We start from the raw sequence: 18,444 nt of genomic DNA on the forward strand, positions 1-18,444 counted from the left end.
TTAATGTGAAACAAGATTTAAGAGATTTTAACATAACATGCTCAGTTCGGTACATCATCATGAATTCACACAAATTAACACATCTTATTTGTGGTACAAGTCATCAACAAATTAGCAATCTAACAATACATGCAACAAACACACACATATCATAATTAGGTTTTACTATAATATAGATATAAATTCCAACAAGCGAACACACACTGGCACACACACACATAGAGATCATATATAGTCGTCATCCTCTGGTGTGTTGAGATAGTTGTGAATAAGATGGCTCAAACTCGACGTCAAAGAGCCACGTGCCAACAAGTCCTCCGCTAGTTTCACCTAACATACCAAAAGCACATTCATATATTATAAGAGGGGCAGACGCAGAAAAAAATAGTATGCACGGCACCTTAGCTCTGAGAGCTCCGACGTCGGATTTAAGGAGTCGGTTATTAGTAGCGGCGTCTTTGAACTGGTTAGATGCATCGCCCATCTGTTGGAAGAGCGATGCATTCTCACCACTTAACTGCTCGACTTGCTCTTCAAGATCACTCAAATGCGCCTGCTTTCGTCGCCTTGATCGGCGAGCAGACTCCCTGTTTGAAACCATCCTGCAAATTCAACTCAAGTCATCAGTTCATATATTTCTATCATCTCTCTCTTACACACACAATGGTAGTACCTTTTGATGCGTTTGGTGTCGTCGGAGGGATTATTGTTGTATTGTTCGATGTATTCGTCTTCGTCCGATTGTTGACTGTCAACTGCGTTACCAGATCATCAGATAACATTTTCTGTTTAGTGGCCTAGACATATTGTCACGTGGTGTGTCTAGCCAATCATAATTTACTTACCGCATATGGATAATGGCGAGTCGATGGCGGTGGTTGGATTAGGGTTTAAATTTGGAGAAGCTGAGAATTGGTAATTATCAGTGAAGGAGGTAATGCTTGAATATTCTTGTGGAATCTCCTGCAATAACACACCAACCATGCATCTCATCAACAAAAAAATGTTGAGTTAATAGAAAAAAGAGAACTATAAGAAAATACCTTAAATATATCATATAACATATATATTCGTATAGTATATGATATAACATTACATATATTTTAGGGCAAATTGTCGGAAAAATCATAAAGTTTGGTCAAATTCTGATCAATTTTGCAACTTTAGTATTCAATTACTATAGCATAACTTTTGGAAAGTGTTCCAAGAATAAAACGGTGATGGTTTAATCTAACGCAGACAATATCATAGTTACGTGAGTTTGAGGGTACATCGACAGAACCCTAATTAACAAGTGTAAAAAGGTTTGTTTCCAGAAAGTGTAAAGGGTTAGTGCATGGCCTTTTGCAACCTTTTGTAGAGAGGCTTATGTGGAAATGAGCTTTGAAAATTATTGCATTCCAAGTGCCAAACTACAAGACAACCAACTTGTAAAGCATAAACTTTCTATAAAGCTACCTAACTTATTTTACTGTTCAATAATTGGCGAGTAATATCTAGGCTGTCGCTTTTCAATAAGTTCGTTTAAATTTAATCCAAATCAAATTAACATTTTAACATTCCCTTAAAAAGGCATTTTATAGTATTACTTACTCTAGGGAAATTGCCACAATAATCCCGAAGTTTTGTTAAATTTGGATTAATCCTGCAACTTTTAAAAATAACCAATTACATTATAATTTTGATATATTTTTTTTCAATTGTCTCTTTAATTTAGATATGGCGGCTGATTTAAAAGGAAAAATACTTTAGCGCTTATATTCTATATATATTTTTATCCTAAAATTGATGGATTTTGTGAATGATATATAAATTTGCAAAAAAAAAAGTTATACTACTATACATTTTGGCTTTGAAAACATAATTTCCTCTCAAATCTAAATCAATTGTACAGTTAAAGAAATGTCGAAGACTCAAAGTCATGATATAATTGGCTATTCTTCAAAGTTGCATAATAGATCACCAAACTTCGTAATTTTGTCTATTAACATACGATATGTCTATTTTCATTTAATTGTATTGCTTTCATGCCTCATCAAATTTAGTACTATTATAATAAATCCCACCATTTATTCATGATTAACAACATATTTGAATAATGAATTGGTGATGCTTGATTAAATATGCATGGTGTAAACAAACAATTAAAATAAATCTGTATGCATAATAATAAGAATAAACTAACCGAATTTTTGAAAGGAAAATGCACGTTGTCTGTAGGGAGTTGATCGGAGCTTCCCAAAATGTGAGGTTTATTTTGATGGTTAATCTCTTCATGAGATGCAAACAGCTCCTCCAAAGCCAGTACTGATTCACTTTTCTTCATTTTTCTTGCACCAAATATTGAGCTGCCCTTCGACACTCCTTTTTTGCTATCCATTTTTTTTTTGCTTAGCTCTGAAGAATTTAGAGAGAGAGAGGGACTGACGAATATCCATATGACTATATATATAAGTTAAAAAGAAGTGAAAAGCTAAAAAAGTTTGCATGAGTAAATTGAGTTAAAACTTAGTAGTGGAAGTAATAAAAGACAAGTCACCTGCATGACTTTTCAGCATGGAATAGCTTTATTTGATTGATCTTTTAAGTTAAAACTTAGTGGTGGAAGTAATAAAAGACAAGTGACTTGCATGACTTTTCAGCATGGAATAGCTTTATTTGATTGATCTTTTAAGTTACTCTCTCCGTTAATAGTCCTATTTTGCCATTTTAATTCGTCCCAAGAGTCATATTTCACTTTTATCATAAATGGTAAGTAGGCTTCATATTTCACTTACTTATTTCACTCACATTTGATTATAAAACTAATACTATATAAGTGAAACTCATATTCCATTAACTTATTCTACCAATTTTTCTTTACATTTTTTAAAACTCGTGCCGTAACTAAATAGGACTCCTATTGCGGAACGGAGGAAATAATAATATAATTACGACCAATTAATTATGATTATTTTATATAGTCAATAAAGTTTAATTAGTTTAACCATTAGATTTACGTCTTGGTTGATCTTCCTCCTGTGCAGACGTATCTGAAAATTTGTGACGTCTAAATATGGTGACGGGGAATGCCAATGCTCCAAGGTTGGTATTTTGACCTGATGGCCTGGACTCTCTGTGCACACCCAAAAGTGAGAGCTTCGTGTTTGTAGAGAGATCCCAGACAATCTGTCCAAACGTGCTCAAGGAACACCCCAATCCATCTGCATTATCCTGCATCGCAAAATTGGATACAAACTGCGCCATGGACGCAACAATGTTCATTTTTCTCGCGGCTATACTAATCGCGCTGCCACTATGCTGATACAGAAATGGAGGTCCACTATCTGAATAGCTAGTTACTCCTCTTTCCTGTAAAAAGGATAAGCTATTATTTATATGGGATAAAGGGCATATCAATGAATCTCGTTTATAAACACGCCATCATCTCCATCACATTTAAACATGCATTAGAGAGTAAAAGGAAAGGGCAGAAAGCAATATTTCCTAAGAAGATAGAAAGAGCAGCACAAAAACAGAAGGGTAAGTAGACGACAGTCTACCTGATGAGTACTTGTTGGGAATGCAACATCTCTGCATTTTAACAATCAACCCATTCAAGAATCATAGTCAAGGTTTAACTGCTATTCAAACATTTTAACAATTCAGTGCTACAAAACTACTAAGCAGAAAGGCGAAAGTCCTTCATTCTTGACGGCAACTGTATATACAAAAAATTGTTTTTTCTATCCTAATACGTCCTCCAAGAAATAGCATTAAGCAGAGATTAAACTATTGTCCTCAACATCAAATATCTTGTGATGGAACTATACATGCACACTAAGCTCAGCAAGAGTTTAGGGTGTCCACTGTGGGGTGCCCGCGGCTATAGCCGCGGGTTGGGGCCGAGGGCGGGCGGGTTATAGTCGAGAGGCGCGGGAAGACACCGAAATGGGGGCGGTAGGGGGCGGACGGGCTTCAGCCGACTCCGGGGCGAGGACGCGGCGAAATGGGGGCGGACGCGGCTATAGGCGCGGCGCCTATAGTGGCGGCACCGACCGCCGCGGCTATAGCCGATTTTAATTTTTTCTTTTTCAGTTCAATTCACCTATAAATACACCTCATTCTATTCATTATTTTCACACCATTCCAACTCTACATCTATAAAAATTTCTCTCACTACAATTTGGGGTCGGAAATGAACAATTTGTGGAGAGACAGCTGGAATGCTCAGATTCAACGGGTACAACACCAGGCCGCCCAGGAGGAAGCGGCCCGTTTGGCGGAGGATGCGATCCCTCGTGCCATTACTCATCGGTGGACAATCCCACGAGACCACGTCGGTGCCATTAATTTTAATTTTAATTTTAATTTTAATTTTAATTTTAATTTTAATTTTACTTCTAATTTTAATTTTAATTCTAATTCTACTTCGTATAGTCGTGTTCTTCTAATTACGTATAGCCCGATAAATTTGTTCATAATTACTTGAAACATTATAAAATGAAAGTTGATTATAGAATTTAGGGGCTATTGGGGGTGTCCACTATAGTGGCGGACACAAAATCTTGGGACTATGGACAACAAAACTTGAGCTATGGACAAAAACTGGGGCGGGGCTATTTGGCGTGTCCAGCTTATGGACACTTATTTATTCCTAAATAGTCAGCCCTTCATTTTCTCATCTACATTTCCCAATATGAAGAATTAACATAATCATACGCATTGTAAAGAGTTGTTTTCCATTCACATATTTTCAGCACCAAATTAACTCCGGAATCAAAAATCACCAAACCAAAAAATGCATATAACCATCTAGAAATTGAGGGAATACTGGACTATGGCGGCGGCCAGAGTTAAGGATGTCGTGAGCTAAGTCGTGCGCCGTTGTGGCAAGCCGTTTGAGGAATTCTGCCCTTGATTCGGTGCTTGACCCAGTCACGGCGCCATGGCTCATGGTTGTCGCCGCTGCTGTCAAAATCAGAGATGGATAATCGGGGAAGAAAGACTTCACTTGGGCTTGGGCCTTTTACTATTGAATAATTAGACTATGCCTCATAATTTACTCCATGTTTTCCGTTAAAAAGATAAGTCAAAAATGGTAAATTATGTTCTAACTATCATTTTTATAAAAAAAAACAGATCACTCAAATTATTTTTTATTGGAAATCTTATGTAATGTAATGCTACGGGAAACATTAAAAGGGCTACCGATCTTATATGTATATTATTTAATGTTAACAAATTAGAAAAAGTTATACTCCTACAAGACTATATTTTATGTGATCATCTATAAAATATGGAGTAATAATTTGGTCATATCATGATAACATGTTATTAGATTTTTAAATAAAATATAAGTTTACTATTTATGTGACAACTTTTTGCCGACATACCGAAATGGAAAATCTGGACAATATTTTAAGGAAGGAAGAAGTATTGTTTATGAACTTACGTCTCGGCAGCTCTAATCAATACATGATGGCGAGCCGTATTTGTGACACTTTGATTAATTTGAGCTTTATATGTACAATATAAAAGATTTCCTAGGCTTTATGATTTAAATAAGGGCAAATTGCCTCTAAAGTCATGAACTTTGAAGATAATTTGGTTGTTTTCGTGAACTTTAAATATTGCATGAAAAGTCATAAATTTTATCGGACCGTACAAATTTCCCATCCGACCTGACACGATAGATTTCCGACACAAACTTATCCTGCGTGGTGCGCCGAAGGCATGACTTGACAAATGAAAAATTTAGGGTTTAATTCGAATTGTGGAACTAATACTACTTTTATGCTCAATTAGATTTGTGGAATTCAATTTGTATGTTTATGTCGATTTGTATGCTAAATCGACTTGTGAAATTCGATTTGTATGTTTTGATTTGTGCTACTTGTATGTTTGTGAAAAGTCTGAGGTTAGAGATTGCAACGATAGAAGACAAACAATTAGAATTAGTGGACTTGGCAAGTCACGCCTCCGGCGCGCCACGTAGGATAAGTTTGTGTCGGAAATTTAACGGATCGGATGGGAAATTTGCACAGCCCCGATAAAGTTCATAACTTTTTACGCAACATTTAAAGTTCACGAGAAAAACCAAACTATCTTCAAAGTTTATGACTTTACTGACAATTTGCTCTTTAAATAATAGTAGTAACTTTTTTTATTTTTTTGGGACTAAAATACCTTTCAACCATTTGAGATCATTTGAACTTTTACTCTTTCACAGGACATAATTTCTTTTCGAAGTTTATTTATTATTTTTATTCAAACTAGTTTATTAGATCGACATAATTAGTTCTGAATGTGTATTTTATTGATGATACTTAACATAATTTGTTGTTTTCTTGTATCAATTTATTTGTTTTAATATGTTCTGGAAATTAATGGCTATCTTAAAATGATACTACATTACTATAAAGCATTCCTCATTTTCTACAGTTAAACTTGTTTGCCTTAATTTAAACATTATCTGGTTATGGATGTAAATGATTATACTTTGATAGGAAGAAAAACATTTGAATAACTGTGAGTAAATTACAAGAAGAAGCATTGTTTGGTTGTGGATATGATATAAATTCGTCCCAAACTTTAGATGGGCTGGAACTCGAAGATTTGGGTTGGGTTCCCAAGCCCAAAGTCTTTCGTGTACGTTTTATGGGACATGGGCATTTATCCCAACAAATTCGATACTCATATTCCATGTTTTTTTATATTAACTTTAAAATCGACTTATAAATTATTAATTTATTTTAAGGGCATTCCTAAATTTTTTTAAAATTTATGAAATTTCCTTTCTAATTTCTTTGAGATTTGAAACTCCATTTTTATGTGTATAACTGATATGAATATATTTTGAGTTTTAATGTACAAATACAAAAATAGAAAAAAATTATATATAAAGAAAAAATATTAGAATATAGTTAGGATAGAATAGAGCACGTACGATTAGAATTATTAAAATATTATATAAAAATAAACTATTTTTATGAGATAAACCAAAAAAAAGTATCTATTTTTATGAAATGCATGAAGCGTTAATATATTAGTACCAAATAGAATTTGTAGAGTAAAAATATGGAATGTGAATCATTTTATCCTTTATCTTAGCAATATGAAGATGGAGTTATCAACAAGGTCGTGATTCGTTTATTTTCAACTTGTATCGTGGTGTTAAAGGGGCATAGCATATACGCTGCATGATTCCATTTCTCTAGCATATTCCACGAATATTGTCCTAATACTCTTTATCTTATTATATATCTTTTCCATTTTCTTTCACATTGATGGGTAAAAATTTAGTGATCTTGAATTCTGGATTATTGGATACATTGTCATATATGGTAATATGATATGGTCAACTAACTACAATTACAAAAAAAGAAAAATAAAGAAAGATAAATTTCTACAATAATAATTGATTGGATATGTAATTATCACCCTTCTTTCATAAATTTGATTTAGTTTACCCTTTCGAGAAATAATTGTACTATATACTTACTCCTCATATAAGAGTTGAGACAAGAGAGGGGACGAGTATCAATCAAAGTATGCTATGTTATTATAGTTATTGGTTGTATTTCAATGAGAGAATCAAGAATTTTATAATTTAATATGCATACACGTGTTTGACCAAACAATCATACTCTATATCTTATACCAAAATCATTAAATTTAATGTAGAATTAATAAAGCAAGAGAGAATGAATGAAAAAATGGTAGAAGTACTATTATTGAATTTTGGGGTTCATATTTAGAATGATGTGAATGAGTAATATTTGTTTAAAAATTTTCATATTTAAAATTAATCTTATTTTGATGAATGGCCTAAAATGATAAAAATTAGTCTATTTGTTATTTTCAATTGAAAATAACAAAGGTTAGATTAACATCTATTATTAATTGCAGTTGTTTGGCTAAGAGCATCTGCAATAGCAGACGTCGGGGCGGACGTTCGACCGGCGTGCGCGACGTCCGTCCCGGACGTCTTTTATTGCAAGAAATGAGGCGGACGCGAACGTCCCCGACGGACAAGAGGTCGTCAGTCGGTTTCAGCGGACGTCCGCCCCGACGCCCACTATTGCGTCATGACGGCGAACGTCCCATTTTTTTATTTTAAAATAAACTCTATATATACGGCTCGTTGCACTTTATTTCATTCGCACCACTTGTATTGACGAGTTTATCTTCTTTCCCTCTACGTTTCTATTGATAGATCCAAAATGGCTAGTGGTAGTGGCAGTGGTAGTGGTGCGGATGGTAGTGGTAGTGGTGCGGGTGGTAGTGGTGGGGATGCTGATGACACAATGCGGCAAATTAATGAACGGTTGTTGGCTTATACGTCCGTCGAGATAAATCATCGGATACAAGAGCACCTGCAGCGGCATCTGCATCCGGTGGTACCTCGCCCCGTCATCCATCGTCAAGCTGTTGTTCCACAGGACCACGTCGCTGCACATCGCCGGTTGTTTGAGGACTACTTCGCGGAGGAGCCGCGGTTTGGGGATAACTTTTTCCGGCAACGTTTTAGAATGCACCAGCCGTTATTCATGAGTATCGTGAACGTTTTAGAGCGTCAGTACAAGTATTTCAAGTTCAGAGAGGATGCGAGTGGTACACCCGGTCACACGCCTATACAGAAGTGCACTGCCGCAATCAGGCAGCTGGCATACGGAGGCGCGACCGACATGTTCGACGAGTACCTCCACATCAGCGAGATGATTGCCCGGAGTGTCTGAAGTATTTTTGTCAGGGCGTTATTGAGATATACGGGGAAAGATATCTTCAGAAGCCTACCCCCAAAGACTGCCAGGCTCTGATGGATATGCACGGGAATCAGCGCGGGTTTCCGAGAATGTTGGGCAGCATAGATTGTATGCATTAGGAGTGGAAGAAATGCCCCGCCGCTTGGAAAAGGGTTGTACACTACCGGCTTCAAAAGCAAGAATCCAACGATGATCCTCAAAGCCGTAGCTGACTACCGGCTATGGATTTGACATGCGTATTTTGGAGTAGCCGGGTCGAACAACTACATCAACGTCCTAAATTTGTTGCCCCTTTTCAACGAGCAGTGCATGGGCGTTGGTCCGACCGTCAGTTTCGTCGCCAACGGCAACCAGCACGATATTGGCTACTATTTGGCGGATGGGATATACCCTAGTTGGCCCGTCTTTGTGAAGACGATCAGATGTCCAATAGATGAAAAGAAGGTCTACTTTGCGGTCGACAGGAGGCGGCGCGCAAGGATGTGGAGCTGGCCTTTGGTGTGCTATAGGCTCGATGGGCGGCAGTGAAGGGTCCAACACGGCTGTGGTATCCTGAGTGCATCGCTGATGTCATGTACTCATGTATTATCATGAACAACATGATTGTCGAAAATGAAGGTCCAGCGCTGACTGATTGGACCAATGATGATGTTGATGTTGCCGGTCCAAGCCACGACGTGACCACCGCCAATGTACGAATGGGGATAACTCATGGGAACGCCGATCAGAGCCGTGCATTTGCCGACATGCGCCAACAAGAAGCCCATATTCGACTCCAGAATGATATAATTGAAGAGTTGTTGGCGCGGAGGGGTGTATGTTGAACAACTTATTTAATTATGTAATTTTTTTTAATTATGTATGTTTTTTATAAATAAAATGGTTGCATTTTCTCCGTATTTTTGTCGAAATTTTAATTCCATAAAATTACATATTTGTGAATTTGTGGATTTTTATTATTGGGATGTCCGTCGGGAAGTCCTTGGGGATGTTCGCTATTGTGGAGTGAGATGTCCTTATGACGTAGCAGGAGGTGTTTTGGGATGTCCGCCGGGATGTCCGTCTGGACATCCGTCCCTATTGTGGATGAGCTATCTATTGTTTGTGACTATTGCCAACGCTTCTATGCACGCATTACATAGGTCAAACCCAACTCGACTTTGTTTCGATTTCTTTTGTAAAACATCAACTTTTATTATAAATTCTCTCGTTTCGAAATAATGAAAATGTTTTATTTTGATAAGAATATTAAGAAATGCTCTATCTATCTTTTTAAAATAAAGACATTTTGGACTATAAAAGATACTCCTTTCGTCTCATTAAAAAAAAAACATTTTTTTTTGGGATTATCCCATTAAAAATAAAATATTTCATAATATGGAAATATATCTATGTCAACTTTTTTATCTTTCTTATTTTACCATCTCTTCATTAACTTACAGAACAACACTACATAAAAGCTCAGAACGGATTTTTAAATATTCCATATTTAATAGGACAGAAGGAATATATTGTAGGAGTATAAAAAAAAGAAAAAATAATTAAAATACCATGTGATGAAGTAATTTCAAGAAAAAATCTAGAGAAAAAACATATCCCATTAATCAAGATTACCAAAATATCTCAATTTGTTTTTATTTTTAATATTATCCAGTAATCAACAACAAATCCCAATAATGCTAATTATTCGGAATTGTGGATTTCGTATTCTTGTTTTATTGAATTTAAACGTGTTTCGTGAACATCATCATCACTACTGTATCTTCATTTTTTTTATAATAATTGAAAACATGGAGATAGATAGCATCGATGTAAAATAAACATCATTCGACATGTTGAGAGAGAGGAAGTCAGCGTCATCGTCATCGTTATCCCCCTCGATTCGATCAACCAACTTTGGATAAAATTGTGGGACTGACTGATAGTGATACCCAAAGCTGACACTGCTCACTTTAATTATACTCCTTTTCTCCTCAATTCCCATATTCTCCTTAGCCTCCCACGAATCGGGGAACAACTTCTTTGTAATCACTCTTGCTTGCTGCATCGATGGGAGCTGCCAAACGACCCCTAGTCTTTGCCTATTATGTCACTGGCCACGGTTTCGGCCATGCCACCCGCGTTGTCGAGGTCCATCTCACTCTTCCTCACGCGCTCTGTGTGTGTGTGTTTGTGCAAGTTGCTTCTGTTTTTTCAATTTCGTTTTTGTTCTACTTTGGCATGTTTAAGGAAGACTACAATGAACTGTTTTGATGGAATTGCTTCTTCTTCTTCTTCTTCTTCTTCTTCTTCTTCTTTTCTGGGAGCATTTTTCAACGATCATGGCCTCTTTTGTTCTAGAAAATCCCTAAACAATTGGATAAATTTATGCAAAAAATAAAAATTAAAAAATTTACTTTCTTGCATCCTCACAAAGTCACTTTTTTAATCAGTTGATCTTCAACTTCCAGTTTCTTGCTATTAGTTGCATAGCTATATTGTGCTCCTCTAGAATTTCTATTTTATTGGAGTAGTAATCTATGGAATGTGATGGATTCACCTCATTCTTGTTGTGTACTATCTTTGAATTTGCGTTTTTCTTGTATAGGTAGCTCGGCATCTCATTCTTGCTGGGCACGATGTTCATGTGGTTACCGGTGCACCAGATTATGTTTTCACAACTGAAATACAGTCTCCTCACCTTTTTCTACGGAAGGTCTGTTTGCTCTTCTGCAATGTTCATGGTGAATTGCTCCGTGGCTCTGATGAAACGGTCTACTCACTACTGCCTGTTGTGCAGGTGCTCTTGGATTGTGGAGCAGTTCAAGCGGATGCATTGACAGTTGATCGCCTTGCGTCTTTGGAGAAAGTATTGCTTGTTACTTTGCAGAGTTCATGTCTTAATTATCCTGCTCCATGTTCACTTCTTGTTGTTGTATTATTGTTTATAGTATTCCGAGACGGCTGTAGTGCCTCGTGAGACTATTTTAGCGACTGAAGTAGAGTGGCTGAAGTCCATCAAGGCAGACTTTGTGGTAAAGTTCATACCTTACCCCCTTCAAATATAAAATCCCTCCTATTTCATAGCATGATGTAAATCAAAATTCGACTATTCACAATTTCTTTCGGTGATATTCAAGAATGAAATGAAGTGGTTGGCTAATTGGCTTTCTGTATTAACACAAACTTTGAGGGGGAAGAATTTCTGATGTTAAGTGGGATTTCAATCATGAATCATGTGGTGGCATTGTTTTTCAGATCAGATCTGTTTCTTTACCTGTTTCTCCTTCAAATATGTTGGAAGTGTAGGTGTCAGATGTCGTTCCAGTTGCTTGCAGAGCAGCAGCTGATGCTGGCATACGCTCTGTTTGTGTCACCAATTTTAGGTACTGTCGCTATCTCTTACTTGCATGCATGATGCCGTGGCTGGACATACTGTTGACCCTCACCTATGGTGTGAGTTTCTAAGCCACATTATTACCCTGAACCAAGCGATTGCCCATGAAACGCAAAAGATTCTAACAAATCCTCTGTCACGATTTACATATTCCTGAAGTTATATTTTGTTTTATGTAACAACATCATGAGCTGGATTTCCTTTACTCCATATTCATTCTCTTCTTTGAAATTAACTGTGGTCATGGAAATTATTTTTTGCAGTTGGGACTTCATCTATGCTGAATACGTAATGGCTGCTGGTCATCACCACCGGACCATAGTTTGGCAGGTAACTGCAGTAAAAAAAAATTATGAATATAACTTTATGTGCCTGATCTGTCTTTTTAAATTTATATTTCCTAGCACACTGGTTGGTCATGTCCTTTTCCTGAGTTGTGAAGTACTGTATGAGTTTTGATGAAGTGTCAAAATAGCTATTAGTAAATCTCAAAGATAAGGTTTATTATTTGGGAAGCATTGGCTACTCTGGCAGGGAATGAAATCAATTGAGAAACTTAGGAGGACATATGTTTTATTGGATTAAGTTGTTTTAGTTTTTCTTGTTTTTTGGTGAGGAATTTATTTCCTTAATTTTGTGGTTTCTTTTGGGTGAATTCGGTGTTCTCAAGCTGTTGGAATTGCATTGTTTAATGAGAATCTCGATGCTAAATCATAAAGTCATACTTGGGTGTTGCAGATTGCTGAGGACTATTCACATTGTGAATTTCTTATCCGTCTCCCAGGATACTGCCCAAGTAACCAACACAAAACTCATTATTTTTCTCTTATTTTTGTGTGTGCTTCCCTTTCAAATTTCAATAGAGTAAGAACTCGAGAGTTGAATTTATTTCCTTTGTCTCATATTGTTTATTTTACTACAGTGCCTGCATTTCGTGATGCTATTGATGTACCTTTGGTGGTGAGGAGGTTGCACAAGCCCCGTGAGGAGGTAAAGAAAAGATTTTCACCTTTGAACTTGTGACTGGATTAATGGTTAGTAGATATGCCATTTTACTTATTCATTCTCTTTAAACTATTCTAGATCAGGAAAGAACTCGGGATTGGGGAGGATGTGAAGACTGTCATTCTCAACTTTGGAGGGCAGGTACCTTAATCAGCCATTTTACTTATCCACACCCTTTATCTCTCCCTATTTGGGTTGCATTCATTTGATCGATATTGTACTGTGACTATTTGCAGCCCTCAGGTTGGACTTTGCAGGAGAAGTTCCTGCCAAGCGGTTGGCTTTGCCTGGTATCTCATTTTAACTTTTGTTTTTCCAAATTTCAAGGATTTTTTATGTAAATTGGATTCCAAAATCAAGGGTGAAATTTATTTGATTATATGTTCAGGTATGCGGTGCATCTGAGAGTCTTGACCTTCCTCCAAATTTTGTGAAACTTGCAAAAGATGCATACACTCCTGACTTGATAGCAGCATCTGATTGCATGCTTGGTGAGTCATATAACTTCTGTTCATATCTTATGTGTTAACGAAGTGAAGTTGCATAGAAGCTTGTATTTATTTTTAAATTTCAGGCAAAATTGGATACGGAACAGTCAGTGAGGCCCTTGCATACAAGATTCCGTTTGTCTTTGTGCGCCGGGACTACTTCAATGAAGAACCATTTTTAAGAAATATGCTAGAGGTAAATTTTGGTTATGCTGTGGGGTTGAAACATTTTATTTCTAGCTCATTATATGGCCTGGTACCTTTTTCTGAAATGAGTCTATAGATTAACCAGATTTGACGAAATACGGTCCTTTTTCAGTTCTATCAAGCTGGTGTTGAGATGATTAGAAGGGACCTATTAACTGGACACTGGGGACCATATCTCGAACATGCGCTTAGCTTAAAACCGAGCTATGAGGGTGGCATAAACGGCGGAGAGGTGTGCAGTTTTCCTGTCTATGTCTGACAATCTCGTTTTGTCCACTCCATATAAATGTCATGTACTCAAGAACAATGAATAGAATATTAATGGGTCTTTCTGCTGTATCGTTATTTCACACACAATCTGATTCATGTTAAATTCCAGGCTGCAGCTAAAATTTTGCAAGATACAGCCTATGGTAAAAATTATGCAGCGGACAAGGTGAGCTAAATTGTCTTGCTGTTGATGCATAAAAAATTTGAAATTTCGGATCCCATTTTATTATTTGAGAGATGTTTTTTATGTGATTAAACTGCTAAGTGGATTTTTTTTAACGTTTTGGCTTGAGTTTAGCTTAGTGGGGCTCGGAGATTGCGTGATGCTATTGTTCTTGGGTATCAATTGCAAAGGGCTCCAGGCAGAGATCTCAGTATCCCAGATTGGTATGCGAATGCTGAAAATGAACTTGGTCTTCGCACTGGATCTCCTACCACTCTGATGAGTGAAGATACTTTTTTCACGCCATCGTTAGTCCTTCTCATATCTCATTCACGCCCTTCATTGTTCTTTCTGATATACAGATTTCAAAAGTTACCATTTTCTTGTATTTCTGTTAGACGCCCTGAAGATTTTGAGATTCTTCACGGAGATTGTATGGGCCTTTCTGATACCATGACTTTCTTGAAGAGCCTATCAGAACTTGATGGTATCCTTGTTTCTGGAATTACTGAGAAACTCCAAAAGAGGGAACGAAAAGCTGCTGCAGGTCTCTTTAACTGGGAGGTGTTTTCTGAATCTTTTAATCATTAAGCATCTTCTTCATGCTTTGTACTTCCTGATTTAATCCACATATATTTTGGTTGGCATAGAACTGATATGTATGTGGATGTTCTTATGTTTGGTTGTAAAAACTTGAGCAGGAAGACATTTTTGTGGCAAGAGCACCTGGAAGATTGGATGTTATGGGTGGAATTGCTGATTACTCGGGAAGCCTTGTACTTCAGGTGCGTTACTGCACTTCAACCACTGGCCTACTTCCCTACGGGCTAACCTACTGTCCTAAACTCTAAACTCCAAGACACGTAGCTTTTCCAATGAGGAGCTATTTATAACAGTTGCATAAAGACTCCACTTGTACTCAAACTTTTAGATAAACCGATCTCTAACACTCCACTAATAAACAACTAAATAACTATAGATAGGAACGAGATCTGCATGTAAGGGACGATCTCTATCAGATGGCCTATTGAAATGAGACGGGAGGAATATAAGGCTATAAGCTAAATACATATTTTCACCATTGGCTTTCTGCCTAGTTGCCTTGATGATTTATCAGCTGCTTGTCCTAAAATGTCTACAGATGCCGACAAGAGAAGCTTGCCACGTTGCAGTGCAAAAGTTACATCCTTCTAAACAGAGATTGTGGAAGCACGCCCTGGCTCGACAGAATGCTAAGGGACAAGGGCCAACTCCTGTTCTGCAAATTGTATGGGAATACCTTTGTTCTGAAGTTCTATAAGATCAATAAGCAAACTGTTGGAAGCTCCCAGTCTCCATCAATACTCGTGTTTATTGCTTAATCTTTATATCATACCCTTTTCAGGTATCATATGGATCCGAATTAAGCAATCGGGGGCCTACCTTTGACATGGATCTGTCAGATTTTATGGATGGAGACCAACTCATGTCATACGAAAATGCCAGAAGTTTCTTTGCTCGGGATCCATCGCAAAGGTTTCACACTATGATGTTGTCTGCTTCTAGATTATCTCTTATACTATAAACTCACCATGTTCTGGACCTAGATGGGCAGCATATATTGCGGGGACCATTCTGGTTCTGATGAAAGAACTGGGAGTTCACTTTGAGAATAGTATTAGTGTTCTGGTATGTGTTACTTTTACAACGGCTCTTGATTGCTTGCTCTCATTCTTACCTTAATCTACCAATCTGAAATACTTATCATTTGGTGATACCTGTCATACTACTTTGAATTGTAACATTATCAATCCTTTAGGTATCCTCTGCCGTGCCAGAAGGCAAAGGTGTCTCTTCTTCTGCAGCTGTGGAAGTCGCTACGATGTCTGCCATTGCCGCTTCTCATGGTGCTCACCATTCTCAGTTTATTAGCTTAATATTAACTGGCTTCTATCAGTATCCACTATCCACTCACACACATCTACACCCGAGCTTTATCTGAACTATTAGGACACAATAATTGGACTATGGCAAGAAGCGATACAATACTATATGTGTGTCCATATGCATGCGTAAATATGCCATTTTAGGGGTAATATTTATCATCAGCTATATTTAGTCTCTTTTACTCAGCTTTACCTAGTTACATCTTGAATTTTTTTTTACAAGAATTAGTTTATTTTGCTCACTTAGCAAGCAACTTCTTACCCATGATTCTGCTGCAATTTGCATTATAATCTGTATATGTTAACACTGTTGAAATATGTGCGTGACAGGATTAAATATCGAGCCAAGACAGCTTGCTTTGCTCTGCCAAAAGGTTTAACTTTTGATATGTGAATATCACAGGAACATTCACTAAAACACCCATGGTAACTTTGATATTTTGCGATCCTCACACTTCCAATTTTTGCCATGTGAAGGTGGAAAATCATGTAGTTGGAGCTCCATGCGGTGTCATGGATCAGATGACTTCTGCGTGCGGTGAAGCTAACAAACTTCTCGCAATGGTTTGTCAGGTATTTGACCAGATTCATGGGGAAGGACATATCTTCTCTTGTAAGAGTTTTTAAAGAAAAGACATTGAGTTTCCACTTGACTGTTTCTTGCAGCCTGCTGAGGTATTAGGTCTCGTGGACATTCCTAGTCATATACGATTTTGGGGAATTGATTCCGGAATCCGCCATAGGTAATTGATTTGCAGAGAATTACGCTGTTTGTCACCTTAAAGTTAATTGGTTGTGTGTGAGTGAGTGTCTTACTGAACTGGTATATAATTTTGCAGTGTTGGTGGTGCTGATTACGGATCTGTCAGAATAGGAGCCTTCATGGGTCGGAAAATTATTAAATCCGTGGCAGCAGAGTTGCTATCACAGTCTACTGCTAATGGTTTGACGTCGGATGATCTGGAAGAAGATGGAATCGAACTACTTGAAACTGAGGCTTCCTTGGACTACTTATGCAACTTGTCACCGCATAGGTGAACACTTGAAAATTATGTCTGCATTTCTTTCTCCCTTTCTTTCCAAGTTGAATGATGAGGCTGTTCTTGACATATGTAAACCAGTTTGACGTATTTTTGGTTTTTCGATATCAGATACGAAGCTCTCTATGTCAATCAACTTCCTCAAACGATACTCGGTGAGGCTTTCTTGGGGAAATATGCTGACCATAATGATCCAGTCACTGTCATTGATACAAAGAGAAATTACGGACTCAGAGCAGCTACCAGGCATCCGATATACGAAAATTTCCGTGTAAAGGTAAAACTATACAAGTTTCTGTGGATATATCTTCTGTGATCTTAGTTTATTACATGAGATATGGTCTTCTTATGATCTACCATTTGTGAACCACTGTATAATAATCTCTCGTTTTCATCGTCTTGATTTACGCTGGTTTTTGTACGAATACAGGCCTTCAAAGCATTACTAACATCAGCAACTTCAGATGATCAATTAACTGCTCTTGGAGAATTATTGTATCAGGTAGCTTTATGTTGTATTCAGCTGGATATTCTCGTTCGAGTTCTCGTCTTTAAGCACGCTAAACGTTCAATTTTAATGCCTACGCTATCTTTGATTCAAAACTGCTGCTGATTGTGGTGTTGATCTGCTTGACAGTGCCACTATAGCTACAGCGCCTGTGGGCTCGGCTCAGATGGGACAGACCGGGTGGTGCAGCTAGTGCAAGAAATGCAGCACAGCAAACACTCTAGGGCGGGTGAGGGAACGTTGTACGGTGCAAAAATCACCGGAGGAGGATCTGGAGGCACTGTTTGCATTGTTGGGAGGAACTGCTTACGAAGCAACGAGCAAATTATTCAGGTACCTCAAAAACTTGTGCAAGACTGTCTGATTGATCAAAATGTATATGACTTCCCCATTCCTGATTGTGATGTGCAGATACAGAAGCGATACGAAGGTGCAACGGGATACTTACCTATCGTTTTCGAAGGATCCTCTCCCGGTGCAGGGAGATTTGGCCATCTGAGAATTCGTCGTCGCCTCCGATCTAAGTAGGATATAACCATTTCAGAAGAGATTAGTATCTCCAAAATATATTGACAAGAGAAGCCATGAATAAACTAAAAAATGTGACCTATATATTAAACCATTAAACACCTGATGCGTCATATATATAATTCCAAGTCTAATTTATTGATTTGTTTGGATCAGTTATAATGTGGAAATTTGCGACTTTATATAT

The 18,444-nt window shown here is 37.5% G+C and overlaps 2 protein-coding genes across 2 annotated transcripts; one reads left to right on the top strand and one right to left on the bottom strand.

Moving 5' to 3' along the window:
- Positions 1–2,407, bottom strand: LOC121781055 (bZIP transcription factor RISBZ4-like). Its single transcript, XM_042178738.1, has 5 exons — positions 2,186–2,407; positions 846–963; positions 674–755; positions 401–602; positions 1–330 (listed from the first exon to the last, which is right to left on the bottom strand). Exons 1-5 carry the CDS (start codon positions 2,378–2,380, stop codon positions 226–228), a joined length of 702 nt encoding a protein of 233 aa, XP_042034672.1. The 5' UTR covers positions 2,381–2,407; the 3' UTR covers positions 1–225.
- Positions 2,408–10,550: 8,143 nt separating this feature from the next.
- LOC121782649 (L-arabinokinase-like) lies at positions 10,551–18,399 on the top strand. Its single transcript, XM_042180588.1, has 29 exons — positions 10,551–10,877; positions 11,335–11,442; positions 11,527–11,595; positions 11,678–11,761; positions 12,036–12,112; positions 12,387–12,453; positions 12,862–12,919; positions 13,046–13,113; positions 13,207–13,269; positions 13,365–13,418; positions 13,517–13,619; positions 13,703–13,812; positions 13,936–14,055; positions 14,203–14,259; positions 14,392–14,564; positions 14,655–14,820; positions 14,958–15,041; positions 15,398–15,523; positions 15,641–15,771; positions 15,843–15,924; positions 16,055–16,142; positions 16,512–16,555; positions 16,659–16,754; positions 16,848–16,924; positions 17,021–17,215; positions 17,333–17,498; positions 17,652–17,723; positions 17,859–18,062; positions 18,141–18,399. The coding sequence occupies exons 1-29, from the start codon at positions 10,797–10,799 to the stop codon at positions 18,255–18,257; spliced, it is 2,940 nt and encodes a 979-aa protein (XP_042036522.1). The 5' UTR covers positions 10,551–10,796; the 3' UTR covers positions 18,258–18,399.
- Positions 18,400–18,444: the final 45 nt, after the last annotated feature.

Source organism: Salvia splendens, chromosome 20 (assembly GCF_004379255.2).
Source record: "Salvia splendens isolate huo1 chromosome 20, SspV2, whole genome shotgun sequence".
In the NCBI taxonomy this organism is placed as follows: Eukaryota; Viridiplantae; Streptophyta; class Magnoliopsida; order Lamiales; family Lamiaceae; genus Salvia; species Salvia splendens.

Bases quoted from the DNA above. Each gene is read 5' to 3' on its own strand.
- LOC121782649 (XM_042180588.1), top strand. From the start codon at position 10,797: ATGGGAGCTGCCAAACGACCCCTAGTCTTTGCCTATTATGTCACTGGC. The intron at 15,925-16,054 runs GTATGTGTTACT...TCAATCCTTTAG, and splicing joins AGAATAGTATTAGTGTTCTG to GTATCCTCTGCCGTGCCAGA. The intron at 16,143-16,511 runs GTGCTCACCATT...TGTGCGTGACAG, and splicing joins TGCCATTGCCGCTTCTCATG to GATTAAATATCGAGCCAAGA.
- LOC121781055 (XM_042178738.1), bottom strand. From the start codon at position 2,380: ATGGATAGCAAAAAAGGAGTGTCGAAGGGCAGCTCAATATTTGGTGCA. The intron at 603-673 runs GTACTACCATTG...TTGAATTTGCAG, and splicing joins GACACCAAACGCATCAAAAG to GATGGTTTCAAACAGGGAGT. The intron at 331-400 runs GTGCCGTGCATA...TTGGTATGTTAG, and splicing joins TCGGAGCTCTCAGAGCTAAG to GTGAAACTAGCGGAGGACTT.